This window comes from Lycorma delicatula, chromosome 7 (genome assembly GCF_047948215.1).
Source record: "Lycorma delicatula isolate Av1 chromosome 7, ASM4794821v1, whole genome shotgun sequence".
Taxonomy (NCBI): Eukaryota; Metazoa; Arthropoda; class Insecta; order Hemiptera; family Fulgoridae; genus Lycorma; species Lycorma delicatula.
In genome coordinates, this window is record NC_134461.1 from 41293110 (window position 1) to 41308467 (window position 15358).

The 15358-nt window shown below is 26.7% G+C and overlaps 1 protein-coding gene across 1 annotated transcript in view; it reads right to left on the reverse strand.

Annotated features, from left to right (window-relative positions):
• Positions 1-13710, reverse strand: part of LOC142327384 (lysine-specific histone demethylase 1A-like) — a 177970-nt gene extending 164260 nt beyond the window's left edge. Inside the window, exons 1-4 of the mRNA XM_075370393.1 lie at positions 13564-13710; positions 10288-10531; positions 6510-6643; positions 2714-2875 (exon numbers count right to left, since the gene is read on the reverse strand). Coding sequence (XP_075226508.1) covers positions 2714-2875; positions 6510-6643; positions 10288-10531; positions 13564-13587 — 564 coding nt within the window. The 5' untranslated portion in view covers positions 13588-13710. The remainder of the gene's footprint in view (positions 1-2713; positions 2876-6509; positions 6644-10287; positions 10532-13563) is intronic.
• Positions 13711-15358: the final 1648 nt, after the last annotated feature.

Below are 15358 nucleotides of genomic sequence, written 5' to 3' on the forward strand. Positions count from 1 at the left end.
GTGGTTTCTACAAATTCTTGTAGAAACCACAAAAAAGATTCCAGGAGACTAAAATAAAAAAAAATTACCCAAATTTTTTCGGTATTTCCAAAATTACAAGCATAATTTTTTTTAAACAATCTTTGGTACTTCTATGCTACAACAACACTATTTGTCATTTTAAGAGTATCAGCATTTTCATCAAAAATAATTTTTATAACAAAGTAAGTTACCTTTTTGGTGTCAACTGTTAATCATCAGGAACTGGGTTTCTTATATTATGACGATGATTGCATCAAATAGGTTGATGCCAAATGGACAATGCCACACAAACTCAGAAAAGGATCTTTTGACATGCTGACAGCCTGTGATGCAATATATTTTATTGCATCATTTTCTAGATATACTCGTAATTGTCTGTGTGTGCATGCCTGTTTGGGGTTTATTAAATTATAATTGTTAAATCCACTTTGAAATGGTTAAATTCCAACTATTAGTTTGCATCTTACATAGGGATCCAAATATACCTACTCAATATTTCCTGTGATGTCATTATGAAAAATAGATCAGCCCTTCACCAGGAAATACTCATATGTTGTGTATCACATGACCTAAAAATTTCACTGCTACATGTATATCTATTTGTACATGTATTTTAGCAATTTACATGTATCTCAATTGCTGATGTATATCGGCAATTGGTTTTACTGCAATGATAAAACTCCCGTCATCTCAACTATCCACCATATCTCCCAGTTTTCCTTTTCCCCTCGAGAAGCCACAACTACATGTACTCAACTGTTCCAATCTATTGCTGGACTCTGAGTTATTTAGCTCTTGATCAAACCATTTCACAGATGCCAGCCCATGAGGCCACTAACAAATGAAACACAATGCAGTAACTAACTGCAACCTCATTTTTTAATTTTTTTTCTAATGTTAAGTTTGTTTTAAACTCTAAAAGATAGAGGTTTCATATAAAAATTCAGGTGCTACCTTTATATCTGTGTGTCTTTTCACAATGTGGATGATTATTTTTATTTAATTTTCTATTGTTATTTAACGCAGTGAATTGGCGCAATCATGGTGTCTTTTGATTAGGTACAATTGTGCATGTTTAAAATATTACATTGTGTGTGAAACTTAAACATGATAATTAAAATTGGTTTTAAATTACTGTTGAGATACAAAAATCAAGAAACAATTTTATTACTTTTATTTCAGTATTTGTGTTAATGATTATACTACATAAAATCAACTGTTATAAATGTAAAGTACTTTCAGATATTATAAAAAAAGAAGTTATACATATATATTAAAATCAATAATAATAAAATATCTAGCAGTTACTTTAGATATCAATAATAAAAGTATTCAGAGTAATAAGACAGAATTTAACAAAATATTCCAGTATCTTCTATAGCAGATGCATCTGCACCACATTATTTAATCACGAAACACATGATGTTATATTTCACTTATACTTTAAATATTAAACTATACAGTAGGAACTTATGTTGTACTTACAATAGAGTCTTGCACTGCAATCCAACTTACATCTGTTCTGAAATCTTTTATATAATAGTGCTATTTTATGATTAATTGCTCAACATGGATTTTGAAGACAGTTATATATTCATCGCAATTGTCTTGTTCAGTTATATATTTATCAGTTCATGCTCTCAACACATGGGTTAACATTTTGAAGATACTGAGTATACAGTAAAAAGGAAGAAGGATTTTTTAAATAGTATGGGTATCTAAAACTGTGGTGGCAGTGAGAACACTGCCACCACAGTTTAAATACACATACTATTACATACTAGACCAAATAGTATTACATACTATTACACATACTAGACCATCGAAGAGAATTAATGCTACCTTGTACATTGCCATTCTACCTCACTAGAGCTGATTTTACAAAAATAAACTTACAAAAGAATAACAAATATGACAAATTCTGTCATAGATGTTCATATATGTTGAAAGTTTAGTCATATATGTTGTTTTTTTTTTTAGTTAAAATTAAGTGACAAAGTTTTACAAATTCTCATTTCTTGCAAAATTTTACAAATAACTGGAATTTTCACTGATAATAGCATCAATTTTTTTAACAGGATCATTGTCAAACATTTGTGACAATCCAGAATTGTTATTTTGTTAAGAATAGTTAAGTTGTTATTTTACCATAAAACAATTAAATCATCCTGAATGGTTCACAAATTGCTTCCCATAACTCTACTGCAACATTTTGTAAGTCAGTAAAAAGTATGCATATTTATTAAAAATAGATCTAATAAAATCGCTAAAACATAAAAACAATCCTGCATGTTCACATAATAAAAATGACTAGTAACAGCAAACAATGAAAAATTAAATCATGCATTGTGACCAAGTATATAATGAAAAGAAAAACTGGTTATATAAATGAGTTAAAGAAACTCAATAGTTGATTCTCATTTCCAGGTAGACCAACAGAAAAGTAATGTCACAAATAATGAAATGCAAATCGTGCAGAAAAACAAATAACAGACAACTTTAAGAAAAAAGAACTAACATTTGTTGATTTAATCTTAATATTTAATGAAAATGGTAGGTAATGCCAAAATAATAAACAAGTAGTAACCACGTTTCATTTTCATAAACATACATGCACAAACATATATATATATATATATATATATATATATATAATTCTAGTAATTTATTAATAAAATTCAAAGTCTATTACCTTAAGCCGTTTAAATATACCAAAATTAATATAGCCATGTCTCTGCAAAAATGAATGAATGCGCATCACCAATGGTCCATCACTATTATATGGAGGTTCAACCTGAGGCAATGCATTCTCCAACAAAAGCTGCTGCTTTGGATTGTCTAACCATAATTGTAGCTACAAATAATAGATAACACATATTAAAATCAAATTAAATTTTCTAAAATGTTTAAAGGCTAATATTACTTTAAATTATGTTTAAGATTTAGCAAAAAAAAGGACTTACGCTCTCATTAACCTTTTAACTGACTGGGCATGTTAACAGATTAATGTATTATCTATGTGACAATATTTATGATATGAAAATGTTAACAATTCCAGTAAATTTACACATATTGGGGTGCAATGACAAAACTTTTTTATAGCATCAAAAATATTTGTATGCAATTTTTTTATTTTCAATCTGGATGAATTAAATTCAACTGATAAGATTTAATATTACAATTTTAACAATTTACCACTTTACAAATAGAATATTCTTCCAAATATTTCTATTTCTTACAGTTACATTTTTAAAGTTTCCAAATTATTTTCCAATATTTTACCATATATTATCTATAATATGCTCAGAAATATTTTAAAATCATTTATATTTTTAAATACCTTCACATGTTCAGAAAATCTCTCTTCCTGAGTACATTTTTTCACAATTATATTTAACTTTGTCAGAATTAAACCAATAGAATTAAATTTAATAAAAGAGCTGGCTAATTTTTTTATTTTAATATAATTATTTTATTAATAGGTTTATATAATATACATGTGCAATAATATTGTAGTGAAATTATACTTTTGTATCTAAATATAGATAAGACAATCTGAGAGGGATGGAAAGCTCTGTAGCAATATGTATTATAAAGTCTACTTAAATTACAATGATAAATTTTTAGTTATCATACTTCAAAGGTGACTTTTTACTTGTATGAATTTTTACAAGTTCACAGCTTATTTCCAGACTTCTGTGACATTCATAAAAGTTTGGATAATTTCACAAAAGAAATATTTTGTTCCAAAAACCATCTTTTGTCACAATCAATATAAAACGTACTAAAAATTCAAACCTTGGAACACAGAAACTATTTAAAATGTCATAAGAGTAAAATATGGTTTGCTTCTGAACGTATAAACTAGGCTTGGATGGATCAAGATATGTCAGTATGTAAAATTTTATTTCTATATAAACATCCTACTCTTACATAAAACATCCTGACACTAGCCAGGCCTTACTCAAAAAGCTAAGAATGTATAAGCATTCACGAATGTGTAATGAAATAAAATGTTTTATAAATACAAAACAACGTAAGTCATATAAATAACACCCACTGATGTTCATATAAAATGACTTGATATGTCTATTTCTCATGTTTGTACAAGCATTAACAAATAGAGTACTCACTTTTTAATATAAAAACGCATGTATTTCAGAGGTTGGAACATACAAGTATAGGCCCTACAGAGTACTTTGCAACATTTGAACCAATCATTACAACACAAACAAAAGATACGTCTTCCTGTAATAATAATAATAAACTTTAAGCAACAAAGCAAATCTCAGAAGTTAAGATTGGTATAAAGATGGGGTAGTTTAAGGAAATCAATTTACTGAATGAATTGAGACCTTTGCAAAATTATCTTACATAATTTTGCACACAGACAAAACATATTTTAAAATTTTACTTGATAAAAATATCCAAATGAAGAAAACAGTTGGGAGAAGAGAAGTAATTGGTGCAAAAGAAAGATTGATAGTGACATGACATTTTCTTTCAACTGGTAGATCCTATAAACATTTAAAATCTTCATGTAGAATTATTCTACAATCTCATATCAGAAACATGAAAAGCTATTTTATAATCTTGTGGAGTGAATACTTCACAACTCCATTGTGAACAGTAAGTTCACAATAATTAAACAAATATTTTGAAAATTGTAAAATTTATTGAAACTATAAAAATAAGATAAAATGAATTTACAGTGTAATACAACAGACACAGACAGTGGAATAAAAATAATTAAATAAAACAAAATAAATAATAATAGTACAAAGAGGCTACAAGCTGAAGTACAGATAAAGCATAGCTAAAAACAACCATCAATTTAATTGATTATACTAGACAGTTAATATTCTACATATAAAATGAAGTAAATCAAATCTCTGCTGACCAATTGTGAATACATTATTGATAATAGTGTACAGATAATCATAATTATGTCATTTTAAACTAATAGATCCTCATGAACTTATTTTAGACTCTGTAGATTAACAAGTGTAGTGTCCATCTTTGTGCATACGTAAAAAAGTTATGTTTGTACAGATGTTACGGTTACTTTTACACATGTCATCTTGTATATACTTGAAAGTACATCAACATTTCAAACATCAGTATATCTAGTTCTATTTTTTTTTTTTTAATGCTAACTACTTTCATGAAGTGATTCTTTCTTATTGTTTGTTTTGGTTTGTCTAGCACTGAGATATTCTCTATTTGTACATATGACCAAATCAAATAAAACTGTACATCTAGTACAGCTTTATTCTAGTTATTTCAGTATTAGACAATAATCCAGTTTACAATAAATAACAAGTATTTATATATCAGCTAATTCATTATGTTTTAGATATTTATAACGTATTTAATCTAAATAAAAATAAAAGAAATTACATTTGTATCTCACTGATCGTGGTTAATGCAGTTCGATAACATCAAAATCAACAAAACTGTGATAAAATATTACTCAGACCTAAAATATGTATTACTATCAAAGACCAGAAAAAGTGATTAATTTCACAGTGAATGTGATAAAATATAATTTTACAATAAAGCTCATAGTTATTAGATACATATTATGTAAACTAAAAATTAAAAAATATTATCAATAAAAAGGACGATATGCTTGTTGGCATAAAAAACACCAATTAATTTTTTAATTGAAATTAAAAAAAATAGAATGAAATTACACTAAACTATCTTTTTTCTTCTTCTGTTTAGCCTCCAGAACCACCTTAAGGTATTACTTCAGAGGATGAATGAAGATTATATGTATGAATGTAAATGAAGTATAGTCTTATACAGTCTCAGGTTCACCATTCCTGAAATGTGTAGTTAACTGAAACCCAACCACCAGTGGTATCACGTTCTAGTATTCAAATCCATATAAAAGTAACTGCCTTTACTAGAATTTGAACCTTAGAACTCTAGACTTCAAAATCAGCTGATTTGTGATGATGAGTTCACAACTAGACCAAGCCGGTGGGTTTATATTAAACTATCTACAAAGAAAGTGTATTAACATATTAAAAAAAAATCCTTTCAGGTAACTGATGTTAGGCAAAAGCCATTCCTGAAAAAAACATAGCCATGTTCAAGAGCAACAAGCATCATTTGAGAGACATCCATTTTGGTTAAATCACCCATTTAACATATCACTTAACTATGTTCACTGCTATAAATGAATATTATTACTCTTAAAGAAAGCTACTCTAATTGGATATTTACATCTAAGATGCTTCATGTACGCCACAGCCAAACAGCCGCAAATAAGCCTTGGTAGACATGTACAGAGGCAATGTCACAATAGGAATCAAAGACAGCTAACTAAAATAAATTGGTCATTCAAGAGATAAAAAGATTTTAACAATTCACTTCATTTTTTATGGGAAGAAAATGTACAATTTTTCTGTTTGAAAAATTTTCACCATTCTTGGCATAAATCAAAAGATTCATATTTATAGTAATAAGTGGTAACTTACAAGTCTGTTACGAATATGAAGAAACACTTTCTGAGTTTGAGGAGGTCCTTGAGAAACATCTGGAAAACAAGATGCTTCTGTGGCAGTCATTTTATCAAAAGGCAATCTGCTATGAAATGCAGCACCTTCAAGTCCTAAAATAAAATTAATTTAAATAAAGTTATAATAAATGAATACTTAGTAAAAATAAATAGTTGTTAAAATAGAATCTATTAAATAAATAATTAAAAGTAACTATAAAGAAAAGACCACTCAATATTTTTTTCTAGTAAAAGATTATACTTAAAAAACAACTATCCAAATAATGAAAGTATTAAATTTATTTATCACCCATCATAGAGAATCTTTCTTGAAAAAGAAGTGCTTCCAGGAAAAAACTCTATATCAAAATATAACAAAAAGGTTTTATATAAATATTATATTCATTTCCATTTTTTGCATGCCAATTAGGGGGAAAATTTTGAGATTGTAAAATCTAGTATAATTTAATACTCAGCAGCTCAAATTTATGAAACAGATTTATTCAACTTAAAACCTTAGCTGAATAGCTAATATGCAGCTTCACTAGATATGGTAGAACAATAAAATATTTGGTTGGTTTTATTCTTCTTCTAGTGTTTAACCATAATTTCACTAAAACCACAACATCAATAACACATGTTTTTTAACAGTGATTTGTTTAATCACTCCAATCCCTCCAGTTTTATTTCTAATATAGATAATATAACTTGTTTTATTTATTCATCCATAACTTAAACTCAAATTTAACCCAGCATAAAGTATTTTGAATAAGCACAATGAAAATAAAAACGATGGTAGATTATTATGGACACATTTCTTTACATCATATTAAAATATGTAATTTATTTGTAATTCAACAGACAACAGATCTATTAAATTAATTACGGTTTTTGTTTCACTAACATAACTTTTGACAGAATAAGCAATTGATTTTTGGTACTTTTTTGTTTTATGCCAATCAAAAATTGTTGCCCAAATCAACTTAAAATCAATCTGAAATAATTATTATGTTGAAAAAACAATCTTTAAGTGAAAAAAAAGGTAAAAAAAATTTTTTTTCAATTTTTGAAAAAATATTTTTCCTTTATTTTTTTTAAAATTTAAATTATGTAGAATTATAATTTTAAATTTATGACTGTATATTGTAACAATTAGGGTGGCTCCGTCCCTCCCAAACCCCCCTGAAAAATCATTACATTTCCTTGAATTTGGACATGAAAATAATAATTAAAAAATCAAAGAAAATCAATAATTTTTAAAATCAAAGAAATTGAAAAAATTTTTTTTTTTTAGAAATACAAAAAATCACTTTTCCTCGCGAAATAAAATTGTGAACATATTAGGAACTCATTCAGCTTAACCTAATTCTCACTTTGCTCGCTAACCTTGACTAATTAACACAGTAATGTGTTTTGATTACTTAAATAATAAATTTAGTAATTATTGCAATTATTATTTAAATAATCAAAAAATTACTGTTACATTAGTCAAGGTTAGGGAGTGAAGCAATCTTTAATTAAAAGAAATAATGCTTATTGCATTATTTATCAAAAAATGTTACAGACATAAATTAACAAAACTTAACACCTATGCTTGCTTTGCTCACTAAGTTTGACAAATTAACAGTAATGTTTTGAGTATTTGAATAATAAATTCAGTAATTATTGCAATTATTTATCACTTACATAACCAAAACATTACTGTTAATTAGTAGAGGTTAGCAAGTGAAGCAACATAGGTAACAAATTTTTTTTTACCGTTTTTCTCACTTAAAAATTGTTTTTTTTCAACATAATTTGAGTGATTTTGAGTTAGTTTGGGTAAGAATTTTTGGGTGGCATAAAACAAAAATCTATCCAATTTTTATTTTAAATTTTTTGTACTGGATTAGTTCCATCATTATTATTATCATTATTCCTAATGTGTATGTTGCAATATGTTCAATTAGTGAATAATAAACAACCCCCCCCTCCTGACCAAAGAGATAAGGATGATATGTACGACATGTAAATGAAGTGCAGTCTTGTACAGACTCAGGATGACCATCCCTGAGATGTGTGGTTAATTGAACCACATGACATTTACATAAGCATGTGTCTTGTAATTTTCTCCTTTAATATTATTTCTATCTTGTTTTCAATATTACCATTATTTTTGTTTGTTAGTTCTTACTTTCTGAAGAATATAAATAATTATAAAAGTTATAGAAGAAAATGTTTTGAAGATAATAGTGAACATAAGCTTAAAAATAATGAAACAATGTGGCTACTGTACTCTTATAAAATGTAAATAAAAATGTTTCATCTTTTAAAATTAAACACAATGAATATAAATGTAATTTTAAAAGAATTAGATATTCTACATGATTTAATAGCAAAACTACAGTGTTTTAAGCCAGCAGCTAGTAGTGACAAATGTATGAAATATTATTTTTGCCAGGTAATGGTAAAAAAATGTTTACACAAATGGGTTACCATAACCAATTTGATTATAGTATTGTATACACAGCCAATATTTAAAAGCATTCTATAGACGAATATTGTAAATAATTAAAAATAAATCAGAAAGTTCATATGCATGTTAACTAAAAACACAAGAACTGCCGGGCGGACCTGAATGATTCTCTTACCAATGTTTTGTATGAAAAATATTCAAACAAGGACTCCTTTTCCACCTCACAAGGACATTATTTTTAACTTACATGATGAATTTTACATCTATGAAAAATGTTTTAATGAAAATCAATGGCAATAAAAATTTGCACAACACGATATAATTTTTTTAATTTTATTTGGGGTTTCCTTCTAGATAATAAATAAGATCTGGTACCTGGAGGAATACCTGTATTTCAGTTAGTCAGTATTAAACAAAAATAATATTACAATGTAGATAGTGTTTTTAATCAATATGATTCAAATTACACAATCAAATTGAAATCAAAATTTTATATTTAAATATTTATTCACCACACAAACTCAGAACTGTGAATGGGAAAAAGACACAACATTTTGTATCATATGAAAAATTCCAAGCTTGACCAAAATTCAAACCGCAGAAATTTCCAGATGAAATTCTGAGATCCTATCACTCCACTTATTATAATAAAACGTTTTTTGAAAGGAACGCCCATTGAAAACTACATCAAATGAAAGTTATGTTCTGTTTGTATTTTGCATTAACAGTGTTCTCCAATTGGCTGACTCACCAATATTAAAAACGTAATGTGAGCAAGCACAACTGTAATCCTATCTATACCACAGGATTTGCTCAAATATATATTTTTCATATTCTTAAAATCTTCTACTTTTACTGATTTTGCATTTTTTAATGACTCTCCACTTTTTCTAAATTATTACCTTGAGCTCAAAGTATGACTCCACTATACTGTTGGGATAGAACTGCCAATAAAAAGCATAACAGTTGAGAAACTGAACTTAAAAGTAAAATTTCTCTAGGAAATATATTTCAGTAACAAGCACAAGACTGTAAGAAAGATATAAATATGTGTGGTCTTAAAGATTTACAACAGAATATTTTCTAAAGGAGAAAATTTATTGTAGATATCTGAAAGAATGCTGGAGAAATAATTTATGTAACACATTCTACACAAGATTATAAAATTTACATATTCAAATGAATTAAAATATTAGTAAAAAAAATTAAATGGAAGCAGTCCAACAAAGAAATGTATAAGTAAACAAAATCTAACAGAGTAAAAACGTAAAATGGGAATTCAAGAAATATAAAAAATTAATACCAGTTGGATCATCTTGCTCTGAATCTTGTTCTCCATCTTCATCTTTTTCTTGTTTTGGGGTAATTGTAGTCTGTTGGCCAGTTGGATTCGAAGAAGAAGAAGGATCACCACCTGATGTTTCTGTTTCCATCAAAACAGGAGGAGTCACTTTCTTATCAACAGGTTTAGATTTTTCTGACCCAGCATCACTTGTATCGCCTTCATCACCTGCTGTATAATTATCATCCATCATCCCCAGCTCAACCTACAAACATAAAATATATTATATATGTATACATATATATAATTTTACTGAACAGATTCTGTAGTTAATAAACATTTTATTAACAAATGAACACCAAAATGACAAATTAATACAAACTTCACATTTTATTTAATACCCTTTATAACTATTATTAGCATTCATATGTAACAATGACAATACGTTACCACTTGATATTGTACTTTAGAGCTGATGATAAATCCTTGGACTCAAAAAGTAACATAAATCGGTAAGTTAATAATATTAAGTTTGTAACTATGTTGTGTTTATATTTAAAACAAATTAATTTCTTTATAATATATTAAATCTCACTAGTTAATTGAATAATTATCTCAACTTCTTTTTTCTGGGTGAAAAATGCTTCTGCGTTATCATCACCCAGACATGACACAATAAACTAAGATATCACATTTTACTTCTTAATCAGAACAATAAAAATTCCAACTGCTACATTGCAACTAGTATGAAGAGCCGATAAACACTACAGTAAATCAAATATTCAAGTATAAACAGACGGCCTTAAGAAAAAACAACACCCAGTCTAAAATTTCCTTATCATTGCCCAGGATTCATTGTATGTTCTCTCAAATTGAATCTAATTGCAAGAGCAATCAATATATAAAAGTTTTAACCATTTTAATGTAAAGGATTTCACCTACAGTCAAGCAAACACATATTGTGCAGTGAAAGACATCACTGTACACTTTGCATTACCTTGTATACTAACCTTCTGTTTAATCTAAACAATTTTCATCCACATGTATTTAATTTTTTATTACTCAAAAAATTCTTTTTGATAAGTAATTTTTTACATTTTTATTTTATGAATTTCTATAAGAATTTTAATGTTATGTACCATGGATGAGGTCTCTTAATACAAAAAAATCTTTGTTTTCATTAATTACAACAAAATATTTAACCTTAATGAACAACAAACTCCATCCTACAGGAATAATGAAAATTTTATTTTGTTAAAAACAATCAATGTAACTCAACTGATACTATTTTCATTTTTTTTTTATTTAATAATTTTTACAGAATAAAAATTAAAAGAAGTAGTAGTGTTGATTAATTTGTTTCAACTAAGCATTTGCTCTAAGCAACAGACAAAAACTTGAATTGTATATTTTCTCATAAAAAAAAAAATGCTTTTGTTTTCTTTTTATTATTATTATTAAATAAAATTGCTATCCAAAAATGCTCTAAACATACACCAACTATTTATCATCTCTCCTGTTTTAAAGAGTTTATATGACAGAATAAAAGCTGTATATACTAACAATCAAAAATACACTCAGGAATTCATCTCCACATGCGTGCACGTGCGCACACACACAGCATGTATATATATATATATATATATATAAATAAAAATCAATAACTTACATCCAGAGTTCAAAATAAAATTATAATTATAGTCTAATTCACACTTACATAAAAACAGCTCAAATAATCTGATATGTATTGATCCATCATTATTGTGAATGTCTTAGAATAACTTAACTGATTCTCAGACCATACAAAAATATAGTAATTTTTTTTAAATGACTTAAATTATATTTTAAAAGACATTAATACATAATAAAAATATAATACAAGACATAATACAAATATTACATAAACGTATATTTTTAATAAAAAGTTAATTCTTTATTAACATGATTATTAAGTTATTTTATTTATTACAGTTAATAAATTTATTTATAATTAATTAATTAATGATATAATAATAAATCATGAATTGATAGAATATAAAAACATTTTTAAACAATATTACAAAAAAAAAAAATTTTTTCTCAATAACTTCTAAATTTAGTCTTAATATTTATACACAATACATATTAGCAAATATCTAAATGAATAAATAAAAGAAGTACCATTTTCCAGATGAATAATATAATCGAATAATGCATTAAATACAATATTTACTTTTACACTCAAAACACAATTTTTATGCTGCTAAATAGATGTCCCTCAAATGTCTGTTACTGTTTTTAAGAAAATTTCCCAAACAGATAATTTTAAAATAAAGAAATTTAGATTAGCATGTTCATTAGATTTTACACCTTAATGTGGTGTTTTTATTTATAAATAACAAACATAGGCAACTCAGTAAAACACCACACGCAAAATAGGCAGTATACCATAACAAACTCTGTATAGTCTTTAAACAAACTGTCAAAAAGGCTTGAATCTTAGCACTCAAGAGGTAGACACTTGTATGCTATTTTCAAAATGGCTTATGACAAATTTATAAAATCTAGTATTTATGGTTTATAACTTTCTTATAAAAGATATAAAATTTATAGTATAAACAAATCGGATGAAACTAATGGAAATCAAGTTATAACAAAATTGAATGTCCTAAAATAAAACTTGAATGTAAATATAACAGAATATTAATAAACTACAACTAATTTTTCATGACTTCATACAAATGTCAGATATTTAAGCTGACTTAATCCATGATGAAAAATTTATTACACGCCTACACTATTCTACAAGCAGTTAAATTAATTTCAGTTTATGATTAATAAAAACGCAGCATTCAACGATATTAAAATTTGAATAGTCAAGAATTAAACCCACACATAAATATCAACAACCGCTAATACTAATTAATTGCGTTAACCCGCTTAATTTAACTACTTTTGTATAATTGAGCATCAAAATTTACCCAACCTACAACTAAACAACATAGCACTTTGTTGACACTTTGCAAATTAAACAGCCCTTCTTGAGTTACAGCTTAAGAATTCTTTATGAAATATATTATTCTAATACAGAAATGTTTAACACATGAACGTTTTAACAACACAATTAACATCTTTTAGAAATATAACCTGCACTTATGTGAACAGACGCCAAAACACTGTAACCTTCCCTTTAGAACGTGTTACAAATTTAGCCGGTAAGCATAAAAGTACTTCTTCCCGCCTGAAAATACCATAATTTAGCATCAATCGCAACATATATAACAAAATTAAGTACTTTTAGATGTAAAATTTACAAACCTTAGTCTTTTTTCTTCGGCTCATTCTCAATATCAGAACTCAAACAAACTAAAAGATCCGTTCGCTCCAACAGGAGTGCCAGCTGCTCCCTGCTAAGAAATAAAATGGTCAGAAAACCAGTTATTGTTCCTACCTGTTAACCCTCTCGTAAAGAATACATTGTTGTATCCTTACATAACTATAAACCTTTAACAATTCAATGAGTGAGATAATATATATATACCACAAAATTTTCTTTTACAGATTATAAACTCTAATTTATTTTCAAAAGACAGTAAAGCATTCACTTAAAATTAAAATCTTACAAATAAATGAACTTTAACCAAATGTTTTAATTGTAAAAAAAAATATGCAATTAAATTTTTTTACAACTAGTATTAATCAGACTTCGGCGCGTCAATTTTTATCTTTCATGGTGTAAATATTCTCTAATCAGTAGGAATTAGTGTTAAGGTGGGTGATTCAAATACGTTATTATTAATAAGGCATTTGCAACCATTTTGATATTAAAATTTTGAAGGTCGTATTAACTTGTACCCATTTTATTCTATTTACAAACAATTAAACCCTTAATTCTCGTATTATGTAGAAATTAGAACATATGTTTATTAGAATTTTTAAGGGTAGTAAAAAAACACGATGAGATGTTTAACAAATGTAATATTGTATGTTAGTATTTCAGAATAAGGAACAAATAGCAACGCTACCTACCGGAGTTAATTGAACTACGTGTAAAATTACGCACAAGAAGTAGTTTTAAAATTGAATCATCCATCTATATCATTGTTAAACATTTTTGCTGAATGAAAGCAGCTTGTTTATCATAATAAATGATAAAACATTTCCCACACACCTAAATACTTAACAAGGTTTGTTAACCTTGTGAAATACTTAGCAAGTAATAAAGGTTTTTCATTGCATTTCATTGAAAAACAATTATTTTTAGATAGATGCAAAATTTAATGAATTGATGTACAAATTGAATAGTAGAATTAAACTGAATGCTTTACTGAAATTGCACAAAATTAAAGGTATTTTTCAAATACTTTAGAAAAAAACAGACAATAACGAATTGGTCTATCAATTTGTAAATTAACTGCTGAATCTTTCTTAAAAATAAAAATTATAGCATTAGTTTTAAAACAGCTGGAAAATATTGCATGTTCGTGTTTCGACCAGGAAATAGAGAGAGTAACAAACTAAAAATTTCTAATGAATACAATTTATTTCTCTAAAAATATAAAAAATGCAATAAATACAATTAATAATACATTACATAATATACAAAACAGTAACTCAAATAAAAAGACAAGATTTATTTAATTATAGTTAAGTTAATGAATACCAAAATGTAGCCTACTTTACTAAAAATGTTATAATGACTGCTAGAAACTAATATTGGATTAACAAGATAACAATAGAAAAGTCTAATGTTCATACCATTCACTTTCAGCAAGTATTATTACATTTACTATTTATAAAAGAATTACTCTACCCTTTATGAATGAATATAATACTTAGTTAAGTTTTTTAAGCATTCCACAGTTGGTATATAATATTATTTATATATAAATAAATGAAACTCAACCTTACCAAAAATTTGTCCGTGTTCTATTTTCAAGCACTTTCAATCATTTGACTATCCTCAGGAAAAGTTATTCTTCAATTTGAGAACATTAAAATTAAATTGTGTAGAATGTAAATTTATAAAATTTTAAAATCACAACTGGTTGTCATAATATAAAGTTAGTCATGTCTGTTATGTAAGAAGGTCACAGTTGTTATCTACAAAACA